General features: G+C 30.3%; 1 protein-coding gene across 3 annotated transcripts; it reads left to right on the forward strand.

Moving 5' to 3' along the window:
- Window positions 1-9,446: 9,446 nt before the first annotated feature.
- Window positions 9,447-14,910, forward strand: LOC114386769 (putative transcription factor bHLH041). 3 transcript variants are annotated; one of them, XM_028346813.1, is made up of 8 exons: window positions 9,447-9,554; window positions 10,397-10,522; window positions 10,673-10,778; window positions 10,897-10,911; window positions 11,013-11,075; window positions 11,202-11,903; window positions 12,386-12,781; window positions 14,642-14,910. In XM_028346813.1, exons 1-8 carry the CDS (start codon window positions 9,523-9,525, stop codon window positions 14,723-14,725), a joined length of 1,524 nt encoding a protein of 507 aa, XP_028202614.1. In that variant the 5' UTR covers window positions 9,447-9,522; the 3' UTR covers window positions 14,726-14,910. The 3 variants fall into 3 exon arrangements, with proteins under 3 accessions (XP_028202614.1, XP_028202613.1, XP_028202612.1); XM_028346812.1 differs by having other exon boundaries at window positions 9,482-9,614; XM_028346811.1 differs by lacking the exon at window positions 9,447-9,554 and adding an exon at window positions 9,883-10,304.
- Window positions 14,911-16,530: the final 1,620 nt, after the last annotated feature.

Here is a 16,530-nt window from a genome sequence, read left to right on the forward strand (position 1 = left end):
ATTAATTCTTATATAATTTAATCTCAAAATATACCTATAAATAGTAGTTATTAAGTCTAATATTCACTAAGAAGACCAACATAATGTCAAAATTATTGCCACTTATTAATTATAAGCAAACAACATAATGTTAAGTCTAATTTCAATAACACCCTAAGACTATATAATCTTATTAATTTATCAAAGTGAATAATTTTAATATCTTTTAAATTTGATTTTTTTTGTTATCTCAATATAGGTATGAAATAATGTCAACTTTGACAATGATTGATTTCCACTAGCTAGGAAACATGGTTAGTTGGCAAATATTTATTCAATGTTTATTTATTTTTATATAGTTTAAAGTATTTAATACGATATATTTAATAATTTCACATAATGAGTTTACAAATACACAATAATAAAATTCTTGCAATTTGTTTGATTAATATTATACTCTCTTATTAATTTTTTCATTTTACAAAGAAAATATTAAATATAAAGGTTAATATTTTTAAACATAAAAATATTTAATATTTTTTATTCAATGCAGTGAATAGGATCAGATCATGAGAGTAGAGATAAAAAATGGGTCTTAATATGTGAAGCCCTACGAAGAAGCATAAGATGTATAAGATTAGGATTCTCTTTTAACATCGTTAGAATAACATCGATTTTATAGAAAACCGATGTAAACGAAAACACAGTGGCATAATCGTAAATAACGTGACTTCATTAACATCGGTTTTTCGAATAATTGATGTTAGTGTGAGTTGGTTAACATCAGTTTTCGAGAAACCGATATTAACGTGACTTCTTTAACATCAGTTTTTACAAAAACCGATGTTAACCAACTCATGTTAACATCGATTTTGGAAAAAAAATTGACGTTGTATTATCCTATTTATAATATTTTTTGCGCTTCTGGCATCTCACTTGTCTCCCTCACGCTTCTGGCAACCTCGAACCCATTGTCACTCTCACTCTCACTCTCACGGTGTTGAAACCACTGTCGCTCACGATCTCACTCTCGCTCACAGTCGTCTAGGTCTCAGTGTCACACTCGTTCTCGGTCTCACTCTCGCGACACTAAAACCAGTGTCGGCACTATCATTCTCAGCCTCACTCTCGCTCATGATCTAGGTGTCACTCTCACTCTCGCTCTCACGGTATGTTTTTCGCTCGAAGCTTTGTGGATTGTGTGTATCTTCCTCCTTCTGCATTGTAGGATAAAATTTTTAGTTTTCTTTAGTTTGTGATTGTGGTTGTGCAGATTGTTGAACCTGATTAGTAGTAGGTGGTCATGGCTGAACAATGTTGTAACCACCACCAGTATTGCCACTACCACTACCACTACCAGTGGTGATTAGTAGTAGTAATATTTGTCTTTGATTTTTTCTGCTAGCTACCGTGACAACCTGTTTTGTTTGGTGAAGGATGAAGATTTGGGGGTTAAAGAGTTTGATTAATGATTGTAAGTATAGATGTATTGATGTATTGCCTTTGATATTAGTCCTTTTTTTTTGTCTTGCCTCAACATGTTTCTTACGTAAGACAATTATTTTCAACTATTTGACAATGTTTTGGTACCTGTATCATTAGGCTTTGAAGCTTTTTACTTCTAAATGTTCAATCAGATTGATGGGTTTTGTAGGATATTAAGGATTAGAAAGAACTAATGGGAAAGTATTGTTTATTTTTAGCTTTTGCAGTAGTAATTAGTTAAGAAAGCTATAGAAAATTTGCATTAGAAAAGCCTTTATTAGTTTGGAAGTTACATGTATAAGAATTTATGTATCAATTACTTTTTGCTTGAGAGAATTCTTTTTATTCATGTGTTTGTGCTAACAAACTCATATTGTTATGTCAAATCTATCATGTATTGGTATCATATTGTTGTTTTGCATATTTATTGGTATCATATTGTTATGTCAAATCTATCATATTATATTAGTTGCATGGAATAAGCTCCTAGATAAGCATGGTGCATAGTCTTTGTGCATGGATCAGTTAGTGGATTTAGTTTGTTTGACAAAATCTACTTAATGTCATGGTTATATTGTAAATGTAGTTTAGAAACGATGAATGAAGATCAACAGAACTAGAAGGAAATGGCTAACATAATGATGAAGATAAACAAAAAAGCAGAGGAAATGTTCAACACAATTCATATTATGGATCAGGTTAGAAATTTTAAGACTATTCTCAAATAAACATGACACTAACATATTTGCTTATATTACTTTGCTTGTTAAATGTAGCCTTATAGTGAAGTCAGTCATTTGCTATAAGATGGAAGAATGAACTAGAGCATACTTGGTATCAGCTAGACTATAGTGGCAACATGCACTCTGTTATATACAACCAAGATCTGGTGAGCCCAGCTCTACTAGCTACATAGACAAAACTTAGAGATTTCTATGGGCTCACTACAAATCATCAAGTGACATTGACCCACTTTGGACATAGTGTTTTCCTCCTCACCATCTTTAAAAGCAACTATGAACCAAAAACTTACCCTAAATGGCACTCCTTGTACCACCAAGTTCCTAATTCAGTCACTTTTAAAGTCCTGACTGAGTACAAAGTGACTTGCAACAGTTTGGTGAGTAATTAAGCAATCCTATATATGTCAAATTTTAAAATCATATACACATATAATATGAATTTAATATTAATTTCAAGATGTGCTAAGTACCATGTACTCATTTATGAAAGTTGCAAGGTTCACACATCTAAATTTGGAGTGTAGGATAGTTTATAATCAATGGAGGAAGACTGCAAAAATTGGAAATGGATGGAGGAGTTTTGCACAATCACAAAATTTGCAAACTGGAACTCAAATTATGTTGGATTTGTTTGTAATTAAAGTACATTATACTATAGTATTATGAATCTGGATATTTTTGTTTATAAGTGTTGGTGGTATATATTTAGTGGGAATTGGAACATCCTGAACACATTTGTGGGAAATTTTTTTTATAAGTACTCTTGGTGCATGGTATATTTTGTTTAGAACTCTTAGTGATATATTAATTTGTGTAAATTTTTGTTTATAAGTCCTGGTGGTATATTTTTTTTATAAATTTAATTTATTTTTTGAGTTTTATACAACTTTGAATGATAAGCTATCATGTGAATAATTACAGGTTAGTGATTAAAAAAACATATGTTGTCATTGAAAAACAACATCAGTTTTAAAAAAAATTGATGTTGTCATTAAACAACAACGTCGTGTTATTAAACAACAACAACATCAATTTTTAAACAACCAATGTTAACGTTGAAACTTTAACGTCGATAGTTTCAACATTAGTTAATAATCGATGTTAAAATTCCTTAATAAGCTTATTTTCTAGTAGTGATGTAATAGAGAAGTGAGTATTAGAGAGAGTGAGGTGTGATTTGATTCATTATTCACCAAAGATTTGATCATGCATGTTCATGTTCTTTCCATAAACTCTCCCTTTAGCCTGGTTCGCTCTCAACTTTCTTATTCATTGATTCAGCAAAGGGGTTAAGGTTGCTTTCTCTATAAATTTAGGGTCACAAATAGGGAGGGAAATAGAAGATGGTAACTCAAATAGTAAGATTCTACATTTTTACTTAAAATATTAATATATAATACTACATATACATAAAATATAATATAGATAAAGAAAATAACATCTAAATCACAAATTTAAATAAACTTAAATTTAAAAAAAAAACATAATCCTAGCAAATTATAATTGCCTGACTTGTAGATTAATAGAATTAAAATTCATAATTACATGTAATGTTTCATTTGGCTTTTAATACAATTATTTAATTTATTGTATAATATATTATGCATTAAATAGTTTATTATATTTATTATTATTATTAAAATTATCCAGTTTAATTTTTATATTATATGCAATGTTTATTTTAAGAAAACAAATTAAAAGAGAAAATTTTGGTTCAAAATAAACGTCTAACTTTCAAAATTAACATTGAACCCTATTTATTAAGTAGAGACTTGTAGTACTTCATAGTTTAATATTTATTTATCAATCTCTAACGTACAACTCACAATATCAAAGCAAGTTTAATTATGTTGTAATTGTTAATAGAATTTTTTTTAATAAGTTACATAGATTCTTAATACTTCACCCAAAAAAATAGAATCTTAATAGATCAGAATGTGTAATTTATTAAAAAAAAAAACAAGTTGGGCCAAGGCCTAATTCTCCAACCCTAAATTTTCGATAACCCTAAATAGGAGCTTGAGACATCATCGCCACTCACAAGCACAACCTCCCATCTCCCATTTGCAGGCAGAATGCCACAACCTTCCAGCAATGGGGAACTACATCGTTATAGAGGCCTCTATCTATGACTGTGTGGCTTTGATGTTCGACTGTTGCAAACTGCATTTGAGTCACACCGCATCGAAATAAGATTGTTTTTTTAGTTGCATTGCATTCGAATAGGGGCATTTTTCTCGCTTGAAAGGGATTATAGATCCCATGATACCACACACATGATCGTGATTTTACTTTGATTCCACACTCCAACAATCACATCTACAATGTAGCATGGACAGACCTCCAAATATCATAGACTCGCACAATTCCATGATCCAAATCGCGATTTTGATAACATTGTAGATCTCATCATCTCATGTGTCAAAAACTTCAAGAAAGTTTATGCTTCCAAGGTTCCTCTATTCCCTAATTTTGTGTTCTATTTTTGAAATCCTAAATATGGTTTCTATTTTTAATGAATATGTGTGTCTATTGTGTTTGTGTTGAGGCCCAGTTTCTTGATCCTGATATATTTTCAATTGTACGAACCCTAAAATCTATTTTCTTTCTCATTCATTTTATAGATTATAATAATGTTATGCCACTTGACTAATGATGTTAGGGATTTTGTTTTCATTGTGTAATAATTTTATTTCAATATGTTATCCAATTCATGAAACTTTTGACCATTTTATTGAGCATAATTTTTTACTTTTTGTTTCATTGGTTTTAAAAAAATTACATTTCTAATGTTTATTGATGTTATTCAGAGCATTTGTATTTGTTAGGTCACCCCTAATGTTTATATTCAGAAGAGAGTGTGATGACTCCTAAGGAAGAGTTTAAGTTTGAGATTCTTGATAATGAAGCTAACAAGATCAACTTTATTAAACTTGTAGTGGAACACATTACATCCCATCCTCAACCTAATATTGTATTGGACTAATACTAAATGATTTAATGTAGCTTATTTTAATCTTAATCTCTATTGTTGTTTGATTGAGAAGTAGCATATTATTTTGGTCATTCTGTTTGCATGATGATTAGTGGTCGATCTACTTTGAGAGTTTTGGGGACAATTGATCCCACCAACTTTAAACCTTTTCTTAATGAAACTCATATGTGTAATTAAATATTGCTCTCACAATTTGAAATGTAATATAAAATTATGAATATTGCCCCAATTAATTTATGTAAATGAATATTGTTCCTACAACATAAAATATCTGGATTTGTCACTGATAATAATATTGGTCTTTTTTTTTATGAATTGTTGTATAACATCTTTTAGTTAAATTTCTCCTCACTTAAGGTACTAACTTGTTTGGTTTCAATTTGTTCTTATTAAAATTCTCTATGTGATAGTGGAGGCATAATTAATCAAAGGGGTGGGGAGTATCAAAGGAACATACAGTCGAAGCAAGAAAGGCAGGTGAAAGATGAAACAAACAAGGTTAAATTCGATGCTAGGTTGATTTTAGTCTAATAAAGAAATATTTTTCTGATTTCCATTTACCTGAAATCCAAATCTATATTTTTTTTTAGTAAAAAATGTCAATCTCATTAGGATTTTACATTTGGCCCTATATGTTTATTTTGGTTTAGCTTTTAAAAAAAAATAATCCTACATCCCTCAAGGAATATATCCTTTAGAGAGAAGATAAATAAAACTAAAAATAAGTAATAAGATAAATACAAAACTTGAAATATGAAAGAAAAAAATAGGATTATAAATTAATTAAATGTGTGTAATTCATGTACATTTTATGTTGCTTATTAAATTTGCATTGATATCTTTTCCCCTTTTTTAAACCAACAGGAAGAAAATCTACAAATGATATTGTTAAACACCACCATCTGATTACTCCAAGACCATCATCCACCAAACAGTCAAGAAGCTATGCAGAGATTATGTACTCCTAACTTAAGTCAGGAATTACTAGTAGCTTTTTCGCTTGGAAGGTTCACCTTTAATGATCTTAAGTTGGCAATACGGAATTTTATAGTTAAGAATTTTCTTAGTGAGAAATGTTTGGAATTGTGTTGAAATGTTGGAACAATTTGGATGAGAAACCTGCAACAAGGCCTTGAATGGGGATTCCAGTGGTACTGAAGAATCTCGACCTGACCTAATGGATGTTGATGGACGACCACCTGAGTTGTTATTGCTCGTTTGGATCCAATGTTAAAATTGTAGTCACCACCCTTATACTTGGCCCACCTAGGACAGAGAAGAAATCAATCAAAAATGTGAAATTGGACTTGAGTTTGAAGATCTATGGCATTTTGCATCTAGGGTTTTCAATTGATTTGGCTCGGGAGTGAATTGAGTTTTTATTTTTTGTTTTGAGGTCATTGTTGATGTTATGGTTATCTTATGTATGGGTTGGTGTCTTTAATTTTTATTTTTAGCTAGTGGTTCTCTACTTTCACAACGGTGTATGTGAATTTGGTCTAGCCACTATTAAAACATAAATTAAACAAGGACCCATACATAAGATAATCGGAACACCAACATTGACCCCAAAAATAGAAAATAAAAACACAATTCAATCCCAAGCCAAATCAATTGAAAACCATAAATGCAAAATGCCATAGATCTTTAAACCCAAGTACATTTTCACATTCTTGATTGATTTCTTCTTTGTACCGGGTGGGCCAAGTATAAGGGAGGTGGCTTCAATTTCAACAATGGGTACAAGCAAGCGATAACAACCCAGGTGGTCATCCATCAAAATCCATTAGGTCATGTCTGGATTCTTCAGTACCACTGGAATCTCCATTCAAGGCCTTGTTGCAGGGTTCTCATCTAGATTGATCCAACATTCCAACGTAGTTCCAAACATGCCCTCACCAAGAAAAATCTTGAGTATAAAATTCCTTGTTGACAACTTAAGATCATTAAAGATTAACCTTTGAAGGGAAGAATCTACTAGTGATTCATGGCTTAAGTTGGACATACATGGTTTTATACTCTCCAAAAGGTCAAAAAGTTGTGGAAGATCATGTACGCACTTGGAAAAGTTTTGTTCAAAATTCTTCTCAACAACTTTAATGCTTAAATCTATTTTCATGCATAAGCTTTGCATGTTTTACAAAGGCCTTATTGGTTCCATTTTAACTTTACTGTTATCACAACATTTTTTTAGCAAGCATTTTGAGCACACATTTTGAATAACATTTTTTATGAACTCTTCCCAACAATTTTCTAGTGAAGCTTATTGGTGTAATCATCTTCATCTAATGATCTAGTTTGAGAGGGATCTTTGATGTAGATGGAAAGCAATTAAAGTTCTTATTGTAGGAACACTTTGATGATGTAACATGTCAAACTTATATTCCATCACTTTGATATACAACTTGTTGTAGTATGTCTACTCTATTTGATTTATTTGACCCTTCATATACCCAAATTGGCTTTTGTTGTATTTATAAGAGTGTTAGATAATTTTTCCTTGAAATTTAGGCACTAGTCTCCTATCATTGAAAGTTCTTATTGTAAGAGTACTTTGACGATGTAACATGTCAAACTTGTATTCCATCACTTTGATATGCAAATTGTTGTAGCATGTTATGTGTGCTACTACATTTGATTTTTTTGGCCTTTCATATACCCAAATTGGCTTTTGTTATCTTCATAAGAGTGTTAGATAATTCTTAAAAAAATTTAAGCATTGGTCTCATATCATTTAGACCTCTATAGCTCAAAATATGTTCAAAATATTACAATTATATCATGTTAGCCAGGCAAAACAATGTCTCCAACTTCAAGTTATATTTTGATCATGATTCAAGTTACATCAATTCACGATTTCTTCATTATAAATATAGATCTTCCTTCAATCTTTCATAGACTCCAAGATCACCTCAAACTCATTTCTATAGCTCAAGATATATCCTTCAAAAGTCTTTCCTTTTGTTGAAGAAGTACCATGCTGAGTGTGCTACAACTTCACTGCATATGTTGTTTTTCGTCATTACTCATATTGTCTTGTTAAGAGCGATATTATTGTTCTTGAAAATGACTCCTTCACAGGCTAACACTTTACTTTTCATTTAGTGCGTGAGCTTGTTGAGTTCATCTCATGGTATATAATAGTCTGGGCCACACACCACAGAAGAAAAACTAATCATTGGTAGTTAGAAGCTTACATGCTTCAAGAATCAAACGTGGCTGCTGTATTCTAAAACTTACATTGGTGAAGATTTAAAATAACTAGAGTGTATGGTAGATTAGTAAAATAATAAAATTACCACTTGATTCACATGTGCTAACAAATAAAATAATCCAGAAGTTGATTTTCTTATATTTTTTTTGTGTGTAAAATATAAGTGAGCGGCAAATAAATTTGAGAGAGTTTATGATAAGCACGAGCAAGAATCTGATGCAGCTACTTGAGTAGAGTCATCTAATAATAAAGCTCCACCTGGTAAGTAGTCCAAATTACACTACAAAAATCAGAGTCAAAGTTGCGATACAATATCATTAGTAAAATAGGTTGAATATTTGGTTGTCTCTCTCGAGAACTTGTTTAATCTTTTGGGACACAGCAGCATTTCTTTTGTCTACAGTTCATTATATAATTAATAAGGATAATAGGTGTTATTATAATATAAGAAGTATTATTATTAAGCAGTATATGTATAAGAATAGACTAAGGATGAGTGGGTGTTATTATAATATAAGAAGTATTATTATTAAGCAGTATATGTATAAGAATAGACTAAGGATGAGTGGGTGTTATTATAATATTAGAAGTATTATTATTAAGCTGTATTTGTATAACAATTGAGTAAGGTTCTCTAGTTATTTGTGTGTTTAAAATACTAAGCTGTTTTAATATTTTAAATTAATGGAAAAAATATGATTGGATAGAGAGTTCTAAATAAAAATATTTAAATAATTTTTTTTATAAAAATTAATTATCAATAAAATTAAAAGATACTATTAAAGTTAAGTCTCACAACAATTAAAAATATTATAAAAATAGAATATATAAACTATTATCCTCCATTCTTCTTATGAGAGGTCAAAATTTCAAAAGAATTAAACAGATGTCAAGTGGAAAGAAGCACCGTGCCTTCCACCCATGACTAATTTTCAAACTTTTCAAGCATGGACTTTGACTTTAATACTTTTCCACCCATTCCCCTTCCCCGTCTTTGTTTCCTACTCTCTACTTTTCTTTTCATGCTTTCACTTTCCATCAATTCTTAAAACCATCCCAATTTCCAGCTAGTCCCCCCTTATTATGCTCTCTCTTTCTCTCCTTATATGTTAAGTAGTAAGTGCTTCTTTCCCACTAGGTACTTTTCAAACTCCCTGGAAGACCAACACAATTATATTTTTGCAACACCCACATGCAGGTGGTGCTATAGCTTTTATTTGTTTTTCTTTTTTTTGGGCAGGCGCAGTTTCTTTCTAATTTTATTTATTTTCTCCTCCATTTATTGGAGTTTCACACTTCATATCATCATGTCTCTTCTTATACATTTTCCTCACAGTGGGATCAACCTACTTTAGTACTTTTCAAAACCCTTTCTTTAATTTCTCTCTTTGATCCGTTCCTTCCTTTCACACGTGAAGTAAATATATTTCTTGAAAATTTCAATGGGTAATTATTTATGAAAGCATTGAAGATTATTTTGTCTCCCTAGCCAGCACCCACCACCTAGCAAGAATCTTAATTCTTCCATTCTACTATCATATCTCTTTATAATTTCTTTGTCTATTTTGTCAATGAAACCAAGCCCTACTCCCTCACTCACATACACAGACCCACATATATATAGGACCAGTAGATTTCATTTCATAAAAGTAAATGATTCAAATGGCATATAGAAAAGGAAAAAAAAAAAGTATTACTAGGGACACAAAACATATTCTCTTCTATCTCATGATCATGATGCAAAAGCATTAGCATCAAGCACCATGCACCCCATGGAAAGTGTCTTCTCTCTCTCTGTAGCCGCCAGAACTGATTTTATCCAATTTCTGGTGCAGTCTTTGGGCTGCAGTTACATTTGTCTATGGGCATATGATTCCATTTCACCAAAGTATATATATGCATATGCACATATTATTCCATTTTAATTATATTATAAAACATTTCATATATAGTTCTGAGGCTTTTTCTTGGCATATGTAGTCGTTTGAGCTTCTTGGATGGTATCTACAATGTAAGGAACAACCAAGCAAGCTCTAGTTTGGGGAGTGTGCAGGCACAACAGCTTTTCAGTCAGTTCCGGACTTTGACATTTGATGTCAATGATGAGTAAGGCTTTAATTTGCTCTAATGTTCCCTAGTTTTTAATGCTAATTTGCATATATATATATATATATATGGAATGTTATAATAAAATAAAAAAACTATTTTTTTTTTCTAAAAAAGCAAACATATAGATAATTTGTTTGTTTTATTCAGCCGTGTTCCTGGACTAGCTTTTAGGAATCAACGACCCTACCTAGAGCTCCAACAATTGGAACTTCTCAGATTAGCATCCACAGAAATACAAATACAATTCTTTCAGGTAATATATTTTTCTAAAGAAAGAAAGTTCCCTTCAAAGTTCAAACCAATGCTGTATTTAATTATTTTTTCAGGTTATGGTGGTACTAAGATTAGTTTTTTTTTAATTTATTTTACAGGAGGCAAGGATTAAGGTTCGTTTGTTGTCAAAGAACCTCAAAATACTTTGTATTTTGTTTCCTAATAAGCTTTATGATGAACCATGAATCTTATTGTATCTTCTTGTTCTTCTCAGACTGCTGTTTTCATGGGGTGTAACAAGGGAGAAATTGAGCTTGGTTTCTTAAATATGTCCCAAGTAAGCTAGCTACCAACTATATATAATATCTATCACATTAAAACACTTAATGTCAATTTCATTAACCAAAAGATGAATCAACATTGCAAATTGAAATTTGATTTCCCATTTCTTTTTAATATACAGGTTGACATTCAAACAGCACTTAGGAGTTTGTTTCCTGAAGATTTTTCCACTAGAGTACAGTCCCAGCAAATTGATCAAAACCCTCCTACATCATCTTCATCTTCTCTGAGATCAATATCCACAGGTAGCCCTGAATACTCATCACTTATATTCAGTATTCCAGGCACATCTCAACCCCACTTTCCACCTGAGACTCTTGGAGCATCATCATCAAGAGTAGTGCCAACAATGCAGCCAGTGCCAAATAGTCCTCACCAACGAGCCATTGATATTCAAGCATTGACAGAAGTCCCTTCTCTAACCCAATTCCCCACACCAGAAACTGAACATGATGCAATCATGAGAGCAATCCTCCATGTTATATCTCCAACAACTTCTCATCATCATGAGCAGCAGCACCACCAAAACTTACCTTATAGTAATAATTCTCTTCCTGTGGTGCGTCCTGATGCTAGTGCTTTCCAGAGGTATAGACAAGACTTAGGCTCCAACATGGCCTCAAATTTCAGAAGGCAAAGCCTCATGAAGAGGTCTCTTGTGTTCTTTAGAAACATGAACTTTATGAGAATGAGAGAACGCGTTCAAGCAACGTCTCGTCCCACCAATACTCAGCTTCATCATATGATATCAGAGAGGAGAAGGCGTGAGAAGCTAAACGAGAATTTTCAAGCACTTAGAGCACTTCTTCCTCCGGGAACAAAGGTACACTTAGAGCACTTAGAACACCATTGCTCTAGTTAATGCTGTTTTCCAATCAAAATTTGACGTTTAATTTGGATGACTATAATAAAATATTAATTTTAATTAAAGAACAACTATAAAGTAGATACTATAGAGAGAGCTTAATAGGCTTGCACAGTTTAAGTAATCAGAAACCATTCTTATATGATTTGTAAAATAGTTATTACAAAAATCAATAAACTTACATGCAAGTTTGTAATTAAATGATTGTATAAAAAATAAAAGTAAAAACCTTTACTCCACGACAAGAAATAAGGTTATTCAGAGTAACATTTATTAGTTGATAAATCTAAAATAGCGTTGAAAAAACAACTTTCACCAGCAAGAAAATTGTCGCTATAGGTCGCTGCCTAACGACCATTTTAAGTTTTGTACATTTTGTTTCCATGTGTTGTATATTCCAAAATTAATGCCTTGAATTTGAACATATGTTAATTTGTTAGAAAGACAAAGCGTCTATACTAATAGCAGCAAAGGAGACATTGAGGTCTTTGATGACTGAAGTTGATAAACTAAGCAACAGAAATCAGGGATTGACGTCACTTTTGCCAGCCAAAGAATCTACAGCTGAAGAAACCAAGGTAGCTAGTTTATCACCAAATGAAAGATTAAGTGTCAGAATTTCACATGTACCCGAATCAAGCACATCAGAAGAGAGAATGGTGGAGTTGCAAGTGAATGTGAGAGGACAAGTTTCTCAAACTGATTTATTAATCCGGTTATTGAAATTCTTAAAACTGGCTCACCACGTGAGTTTGGTTTCCATGGACGCAAACACTCACATTGCAGAAGGGAACAATGCACTTCATCAACTAACCTTCAGATTGAGGATTATTCAGGTATGTATATATATTTATCACTAGAAAAATTCATGAAATAGTATAGAATAACTTAGAATGAAATTTTATATAATAATATATGGAAGCTTAATTGCTCTCATGTATATTTTTTGTTTAACGAAAATTGAATTGTTAACACAGACATTGTGGGTCAATAGACAATTATATAAGTATAAGAAATTAATTGGTCATAAACTTAAACATTATACTATTAACATGATATATCACAATGTTAACTTGTATTTATAAATTTTATCCTAATAGTTTTTGTTATACAAAAACTGTGCTTATGGGGACAAGTCTAGCTATTAAAATTGTTTCTTGCCAGTATATATGGCATTTTTTAAATATTTAGTATAAGGTTAATTTATTGATTGATTATAATTAGGAACACTTGTTACAAGAACAGTTGCCTTTAGAGAAGGACTCTAAATGTAAATTTTAATAAAGAAAGACACGTGTTTCATCTGCTTCGTATTACTTCACCTTGGGATTAACTTAGTTCTTATAATATGAATCAAGCTATATTTACAGACATTCAAAATAGAATGGTCCACGGGATTAAAACACATATATACACTAGATAAATTTGTGATTAAACAATATGAGCAAATGGTATATATACATGTTAATTTAGGGTAGCTACATGTGGCTAAATAAATATATTATACATGAAATAATTTTAGTATTATTTATGTTAATATATTTTAGTATAGTAGACAAGGTATAAACATGTCCTTGTTCATAAAATATAATTAGCTTCAGAAAGGAAGATGATATCTTTCAAAATCAGTCCCACCATGTAAGGACATGCAGGACATAAATATAAATATTCAAATTAAAAGAAAGTTTTATTTACATAACTATCTGCACATGTCAAACTTTTCAAAAGTGGGTGGCGCATGACAAGTCTACTTCTGCATTATGAGAGTGGAATTTGTGCATACAAAATCAGACAATTAGATTAGGAAAAAAAGTGACGGCTTCTTTATTGCAGGATCCAAGAACCCCCCTTGATCAGTATAATGATGAAAAATATATTTATGTTTACATATTACAATGTTTTAAAGTTAAGACGAAGGAACTTCGAAAGTGCAGTTCTGATTGCTAAGGTGGTTTGGTTTGGTGTGCTTTGTCACCATCCGCAGATGATACAAATAACATTCAATTCAAAAAAAGTAGGTTCTATTTTGGCAGCCATAGAACATGCATGAATCAGCATAAATATGTTGATTATTTCTATACGTAAAAAGTTGTCTCGACTAAACTTGTGGTGGCGGCTTTTCGGTGTATTATAATTATACAAAACGACTAAAAAATAACGTGACATTTTTATATTAAGTTTTCTTTTTATCAACAAATATTACCGGTTAAAATGATAAATTTTATCAGCAAGAAAAATCCAATCTGTAACTTTCAATGTTTGCTTTTGTTAGTGTTCAATATCATGTATCATCCAAATCGATTTCAGTTCATTTACTATCAAATGTTATTAAATTAGTATATTATTGTATTCCGTCAAAAAATGTTAGTATATTATTACTATGAGATTAATAATTATATACTAATATTATAAAATATTTGATTTCAAATTATTATTAATATGATTTAAAAAAATATTATAAAAATTAATAAACTTATCCTATATAATAATTTATAATTAAATTATTTATATGATAAATATCTAATATTCTCTCATATATTATTTGCCGTCACATATATATTAATTTTGTAAACCACATTAAAACCGAGAGAAACATAACCCAAAAAGTCGTTCTCAAAGACTATTATGTACCAAAAGATTATGATTGGTAGGGACCTTTTATGTGAAGAATAATCAGCTGTGGATGTTTTTGGCAGGGAAGTGAATGGGACGAGTCTGCCTTCGAGGAAGCAGTAAGAAGAGTAGTTGCTGACTTGGCACAGTACCAAATGGACCAATAACTTTCTTTGACCATTACTCTTTGATTTATTCTGCGACGGTAGTGCATCGTTGATGTTAGTTTAAGTCCATCAAATCTATTTAATTCAACTCTCCACCACTTGTTGTGATATTTTGGTCTCATAATTAAATTGGTTTTATTAATTATAAGTCTACGTATTTATAAGAATTTGTGTTTGTTGTTGTTTTTTTGGTATAGATCAGTATATATCTAGTATGAAGATACGTCGTATATATAAATATAAAGGCAGAGTAACCTAATTGATTTTAATGAAACTATAATTAATACTGGCTGATTAAATTGTATAATGGTCGTGGACCGACTCGTGGCTATGTTATGCATATGATGATGATTTTTTTTAAGGGAGGTATAGAGAGAGAGTATTGTAGGATATTAAATTCGTACACCGAGTCACCGACAACTAACTTACGTAAAGGTGACCAAAAATGAGTCCAGTTTCAACTCAACTCGGCTCAACTTAGCTACACTCGATAAAAGTTTGATTAATTTATAATTTGGCTAAAATTTCATATGAATTTTTGTTTTTAGTTCGAATTCGATTCGGTTGAAGTTCATCTACAGTTTGAGTTAACTCGCTCGACTTAATTTGAAATTATAATTACTTTATATATTTTTATTGACTTATTTTATGCAAAAATAAAATTAATATGAAATTATTTTAAAAAAAATTGAGAATATCAATTTAATAATATAAACATATTACTTAATATATCTGTAATTATTTTTAAAAAATTGATAATATTAATTTAATAACATAAAATATATTACTTAATATATTTGTATTTATGTTTATGTATGTGTTAAATTTATAATTATTGTATATGCTTTTATTTAATATTCATTTCAAACAAAATTATATTAAATTAATTAAAAATAATTATACCAAGTTAATAGTGTAAATATTTAATATATAGATAGATATAGATATAAATAGAAGATAGATATATATAAATCAAGCTAGTTCATAATTGAGTTAGTTCAAGTCTAGTTCATTTAATGAGCTTAATTTTTAATTCTAATTTAGTTCATTTGATTCATGAATCAAGATTAATAAATCAATTGTTGAAACAAGTCTGAAACTATATTGGAGTTTGTTTGCTTCATTGTCAATCCTAATTTAAATTGAGTAAATTAATTTAAAGTGAAAAAAGTATAAATGTATTCATTGTTATTTTTAATTAAAATACATTTAATTTAATTAACTTTGTATATTTATCCACTTATATTAAAGTGATAAAGTAAATGATTTTCTCATTTTATATATTTATCCATTTTTAAAGGAGACAATTAAATCCCACAATAATTCATATAACCAATTTAAAGAGACATATATAATAATATGTTGTTTTAATTTATGTCCAGAAATCGTAGCATATATATATATATATACATCAAATTTATTTTCCTTATATCATTTATGTTTATGCCTATTAGTGCTTGGTGAATGGCATTTTAATCAAAATTATTAAACTCAAGAGTTTACATAGACTCATAAAAGTTCTATAAACTCAACTCGTGGATTCAACTCGTATCGTCCTAAGAATTCACTTCATATAAATAACAAAATATCTATAAATAATATATCAATTTAATATTTCAACAATATGATAAAACAAAATAGTAAATAATAAATTTCACAATATTTAATAACCAAGTTTAGTAATGTATCACTACTAGATAATAGCATATGTTATAGTAGTGGAAGAGTATTCTGATCAAAGATTTAATGTTATTAGAAGGGTTTGATGTTATTAGAAGTGAGAATTTTTTTATTCGAAAATAAAC

Source organism: Glycine soja, chromosome 15 (assembly GCF_004193775.1).
Source record: "Glycine soja cultivar W05 chromosome 15, ASM419377v2, whole genome shotgun sequence".
Lineage (NCBI taxonomy): Eukaryota > Viridiplantae > Streptophyta > Magnoliopsida > Fabales > Fabaceae > Glycine > Glycine soja.